At 37.6% G+C, this 6,000-nt stretch overlaps 1 protein-coding gene across 1 annotated transcript in view; it reads right to left on the reverse strand.

The window, feature by feature from the left end:
- HEPH (hephaestin) overlaps positions 1-4,386 on the reverse strand; it is a 244,155-nt gene extending 239,769 nt beyond the window's left edge. Inside the window, exons 1-3 of the mRNA XM_056130041.1 lie at positions 4,220-4,386; positions 3,209-3,453; positions 2,125-2,337 (exon numbers count right to left, since the gene is read on the reverse strand). Of these exons, the coding sequence (XP_055986016.1) occupies positions 2,125-2,337; positions 3,209-3,453; positions 4,220-4,386 (625 nt within the window). The remainder of the gene's footprint in view (positions 1-2,124; positions 2,338-3,208; positions 3,454-4,219) is intronic.
- Positions 4,387-6,000: the final 1,614 nt, after the last annotated feature.

A 6,000-nucleotide genomic window follows, 5' to 3' on the forward strand; every position in this document is an offset into this window, starting at 1 on the left:
CACAAATCGTAGATATAATAACAAATAGATCAAACAACCAAACTTAAGAATGTCCCTGTCATACCCATGACATTATTCAAAGAAATGGAGCAAACACTTCTGAAATTTATATGGAAAAATAAGCCCCCACGAATAGCTAAAGCAATTCTTGGGAAAAAGAAAATGGGAGCAATCAACCTCCCTAACCTCAAATTCTACTACAAAGCAGGAATAATTAAAACAGCATGGTAGTGGAACAAAGGCAGAGCTGGAGACCAATGAAACAGGGGTTAATACACTGATATCTCCCTCCCAAGCATATGGTCATCTAATCTTTGATAAGGAGGTAAGAAAAGTGAAGTGGAGCAAGGAAAGCCTCTTTAACAAATTGTGCTGGCAAAACTGGACAGATACATGAAAAAAGTGGGCTCAGATCTCTACCTAACGCCATGTACAAAAGTAAGATCAAAGTGGATTAAAGACCTCAATATCAGACCCGAATCCATAAGGTACATTGAAGAAAAAGTTGGCAAAACCGTCCATGAGATTGATGCTAATGGTATCTTCAAAGATGTCACGCCACTGGCCAAGCAAGTGAAAACAGAGACAGACAAATGGGACTATTTTAAACTAAGAAGCTTCTGCACCTCAAAAGAAACAGTAACCAAAATACAAAGACAGTCTACAGAATGGGAAAGAATATTCGCCGAATACCCATCCGATAAGGGGTTGATATCAAGGATATACAAAGTACTTGAACTCCACAAATATAGAACATCCATCCCCATCAAAAATGAGGGCAATGAAAGGAACAGAAACTTTATCAAAGAAGAAATCCGAATGGATAAAAGGCAATGAGAAAATGCTCTGCATCATTAATCATCAGGGAGATTCAGATCAAAACAACAATGAGATATCATTTCACAACAAGGGCAGATGTCACTTCGACTATACTTTTTTGCCTCTATTGGATATATTCCCAGGAGTGGTATTTGACCCAGCAATACCACTCCTGGGAATATATCCAATAGAGGCAAAAAAGTATAGTCGAAGTGACATCTGCCCTTGTTTGTTCATTGCAGCACTCTTTACAATAGCCAGAATCTGGAAAAAACCTGAGTGCCCAAGAACAGATGACTGGTTAAAGAAATTTGGCACATTTACACAATGGAGTACTATGAAGCTGTTAGAAAAGATGAATTCATGAAATTTACATACAAGTGGTACTAAATTGAAAGTATCATGCTAAGCGAAATGAGTCAGAAAGAGAGGGATAGACATAGATTGCATTCATCTGGGGAACATAAAGTAACAAAATAGGAGCCTAACACCAAATAGTTGCCGAGATTAGTACCAGTAATTTTGCTCCATGGCTTGGAGGCCAGCCACACATGCTAGGGTTAAAGGGAGCTCAGATAGAGAAGTGAACACCAAATAAAGGATTTTGGGAGGATCCTCCCAGGATGGGAGAAGCATGCTGAAAGTAGACTATGGACCAAACATGGTTGCCACTCAATGCCTCTTTTGCAAACCACAACACCCAAAAGGAGAGAGAGAACAGAGGGTAATGCCCTGCTACAGAGGCAGGATGGGATGGAGGGGACGGGGGTGGGAGGGATACTCGGATCCGTGGTGGTGGGAAATGGGCACTGGTGGAGGGATAGGTATTTGATCATTGTAGAATTGAAACCCAAGCGCAAAATTTGTAAGTCTACAACTGTACCTCATGGTGTCTCACTAATAAAAAAAAAATAATGTCCCTGTCAAGGTGGCAAACTGGAGGTGTGAATTCTGTGGAGGTATCTGGGAACTTTAGTGGAGGGAAGATGACTCTGGTGATAAGATTGGTGCTTAAACATAGTATGTCTAAACCTCAACTATGAACAACTTTGTAAACCATTGCGCTTTAATATTTTTAATTTAAAATAAAAATTAGAAAACATATTTTGGTTGGGTTTCATTTAAAATATTAACTATATGTAAATAATAACCTGGATTTTTGTGTTTTTTAATTCTGTTAGTCTATAATGTTGCTAAATAACACTCATCAGGTTGTTGTTCAATATTTAAGCGGTTTTATTATATCATTCCTTCCTTCCTTCCGAGTATCCCAAATTATATAGTTTCATATCTTACACCTTTTACCTCTTTTACAGGTGACAAGTGGTCCAATGAGGCCTGTGGCAATGTCTCGTGGTGCATCTACATGAGAATGGTAGATCCAGGTGAGACATGCTGGGTCAGCATCAGTGGGTGCATGTCCTTCTGGAACAGTCCAGTTGTAGATGTGACTGTCTCCCGGAAGAACATAGTCATCAGCTTTCAGATGACCAGAGGTTCCATCTGGGTATAAGGAACCTAAAAAATTATATTTCACACTCTCATTTCCGCAGTGAGTAAGAGGTACTCAAGTGTATATAGAAGCCAAGAGATGACTGACACCTGGAATACCTAGGTCCACTCTTGTAGAAAATAAACTTATACAGTCCAGCACAGTGCTCATCACAACCCAAGGAGGGCACCAGTTCAGGTAATATCTGGTCAAAAGAACACCAGATCTTACTCACATAAAAATGGAGAGGTAGCCATCCTTTATGGAAGGGACTATGGCCCCATAAAAGTATTGTACACCTTGATCTAGTCATGTTCTAATGCAAAGCATTTGACATGGTGAAAAGAAAGAAGACAGAATTTCCTCCCTTCAAAGACTCACTTTGGATAAAATAAAATAAATGAAATTTTAGCCTAAAGTCGAATTATTGATTAGTTACCTATTTCTCCATTTTATGGAAAATGCAGAATATAATATGCACAATATTTTATGAATTATAAATGACTAAGTAAAGAACTTCTGAATTCCCTTTCATTCACTGATGTGGGAAGTAAAGATTAATAAGCTTATCTCCATCTTACTTTAAAATATGGACCTTAGAATGAAGACCTTTTACATTCTCTTTACAAAGCACAGTCAAAAACTCTATGGAGATGCCATTAAATAAACTCTGTGATAAAAGTTATATTTAATCTCCACAATTGCAATGAAGAATCTGAGTATAAGAGAGGGACAGTGACTCACCCAGAGTATTAACATAAATATACCTACCCTTGTTTAATCACAACTACCACAGATTAAAGAAGAAAATATTCCCAGTTCTCTTTTATCAGATGATAGTAAAGAAAAAAGATATTTGTTCTGTCAAGAAGGAAAAATAAGGCTTCACTGACTTACCTTCTGAATCCTTCTTGTAGAAAACACCATGAGGATGAATGGTGTAAGGACGAGTTGCAAAATTCTTCAAGTGAATAATGATGACATCCCCCACTTCAGCCCATAGTACTGGCCCCAGAAAGCCCAACCAGGAAGGCTGTGTCATTTCCTCCATGAATGTGTCATCCTTGTATCCCTTATAGATTGTTTTCTTATAGGTGCTGCCTATTCGTTTCTTGCCAGACTTTAGGAAGTTGGAAGCTACCCTGGAAAGGAAAAAGAGAAATATAATTTTGCCAAATCTTCAACTGTCTGCCCGAATTTTTTACATTAAAGTATTTACATTATTATCTAGGAAAATGCAAAATATATGATTGTGTTTATTGAAATATGAAAGATTAGTATGAAAATTGTATTAATGTATATATTATATTCAATGCTGAAGCTTAATATTAAAAGATAACTTTTAAGTCTAACTGCAAGTCAATGGGAAGTATTAATAAGAAGTGAAATCTATCATATTTGGCTAATTTTAACCTACAAAAATGGCAATTACCAAAGTAATAGATCATCTGGACCCAGGATAACTAAATACCAAAAGTGGTATTTAGTTCTTTACTTAGTTCACGGTACACTGTCCTCCCGTTGTTCATTGATTTTTGCTAGAGAGAGCACCAGTAACATCTCCATTGTGAGACTTGTTGTTACTGTTTTTGGCATATTGAATACATCATGAGTAGTTTGTCAGGCCTTGCCGTACGGGCAGAATACTCTTGGTATTGATGGGTTCTCTGAGAGGGGTGGAGGAATCCAACCCAGGTTGGCGGCATGCAAGGCAAACGCCCTACCTGCTATGCTATCGCTCCGGCCCAAAATACCAAACTACCATTTCTAAAATTTACAAAATTTTGTAAAAGTTACATCTTGGTGCAGAATTTCTCCATATGTAAAGTAGAAATAATAGAAAGACCATATTTAGCAGATGTGAAATGCAAATAAAAGAAAAATAAATAAAAATAAAATAAAACTTACATGTCACTGTCCAGAGGTTGGTTTGTGATTATATTCCTTCCCTTGGGAGCATAGTTCCATTGTATGTCCTGGATGCCCACATAGTATACTCGAGTTACTCCATTAGTCATCTGCAGCCACAATGCTTGCATGAATAGCAAAGTGCAGAGGAAATGCCCTGGATTCATGGCCCACATTACACTGGGAATCAGACCAATGAATAACTGCTGGATTGAAATAAATGCAAGGAAGGCTGTTAGCATGCATCTGGAAAATTAGAGTGGCGTATTAAATGAGTTAAAGGCAAAAAACAAATGATCTCCCCTGATTATTTTAAATGAAGAAGGCATGTGATGATATCTACACATTGAACTGTGGATAACAAAGTTGAAAAATTATACTGATGCATCACTTACTTTAGAAAAGTAAGATCTAGCTACATGTAGATCCAGCACTTTCAGCAATATAGAAAAAATGTACTGAACAAAGAATCAGGAAACAAACCAGAAAGAAAGCATTATTGGACCATTTACTCATTATATACTTGAATTAATTCACTAATTCTAGGCATATCCCCCTTTTTATGCTACAATTTTTTATTTTTTAACTATAATCTTTAAAATAGAAGAATGCCTTTGTTTCTATTGTCTGAGGGCCAGAAAGACTGGCCAATGGTAGGAAGTTTGCCCCAAAGGCAGGGAGGGAGAAGTTAATTTAGGACAGGGAAGGGAATACTATGACAATGATAGTTGAAAATGATCACACTGGACAAAACTGAGTTTTGGAAGGAGGTAAAATGATATGCATGTTACTCTTTCATTAGAAGTATTGAAACCACAGGGCCTTTAAGGGGGGGAGTGTCTACCATAGAGTCAGGTTGGGTGGGGTTATGGGTGAGAAACTGGAGACATTGGTGATGGAAAATACACACTGGTGAACAGATGGGTGTTGGAATATTGTATGACTGACACTCAATCATGAACATCTTTGAAATGGTGTATTTCACAGTGTTTCAATAAAAAGTAAAATGGGAAAAATGAGAATGCAATAAAAGGGATTAACTAGTATGTTAATATCTATATATTTATTGGACCCTTAAAGAAAACTCTCACATCATAAATGGATTTGATGAGTAATTTATGTTATTTGAACAATCAAATTATATTTAGCAAAAATGATAATATAAAAAATGACATGGGCTGGAGAGCCAGAGGGAATACAACAGTTAAGTAATTTGACTTGCATAAAGCCAACTCTCATTATAAGGTCTCGTGAGTATTGCCAGGTGTGGCCAGTAATAAGCCCTGAGCACTGCTTGCAGTGGCAAAATTATGCCATCTTGCTTGCAAAGAAACTGTGAAACTGCCCAACTCCGCAACCAAATTTTTAAAAAATATGACCCTACCAAATCTTCCCTGGTAGACTGGTCCAAGCTGACAAGTCTGGGGCCTTTTAGAAATGGGGACAGGCAGATTCCCTTTTCTGACTGATGCACAGCAGCCAGCAGCCACACCTAACACTGTATGATATAGAAGACAAAGAATGGTCCAGCTCCATAACTAAACCTCATCAAATTGCCAAGTCACCACATCATTTAAGTTCCATTGCTCCTGGACCATGCATCCATGTGACACATCCAAATATCTTAGAACTGTCAGTCCAATAGGGTCACAGCAAACTTTATGTAAATGTTGGAGAAGACAACCAAGCTCAATGAGTGAGAGCAGTAACATAGAAGGCCCAGCTAACATCAACCAGACAAGTAAATTCTTAGACAATGACTTCAGTAATACCAGTGTGAG

Source organism: Sorex fumeus, unplaced genomic scaffold (assembly GCF_029834395.1).
Source record: "Sorex fumeus unplaced genomic scaffold, SorFum_2.1 ptg000073l, whole genome shotgun sequence".
Lineage (NCBI taxonomy): Eukaryota > Metazoa > Chordata > Mammalia > Eulipotyphla > Soricidae > Sorex > Sorex fumeus.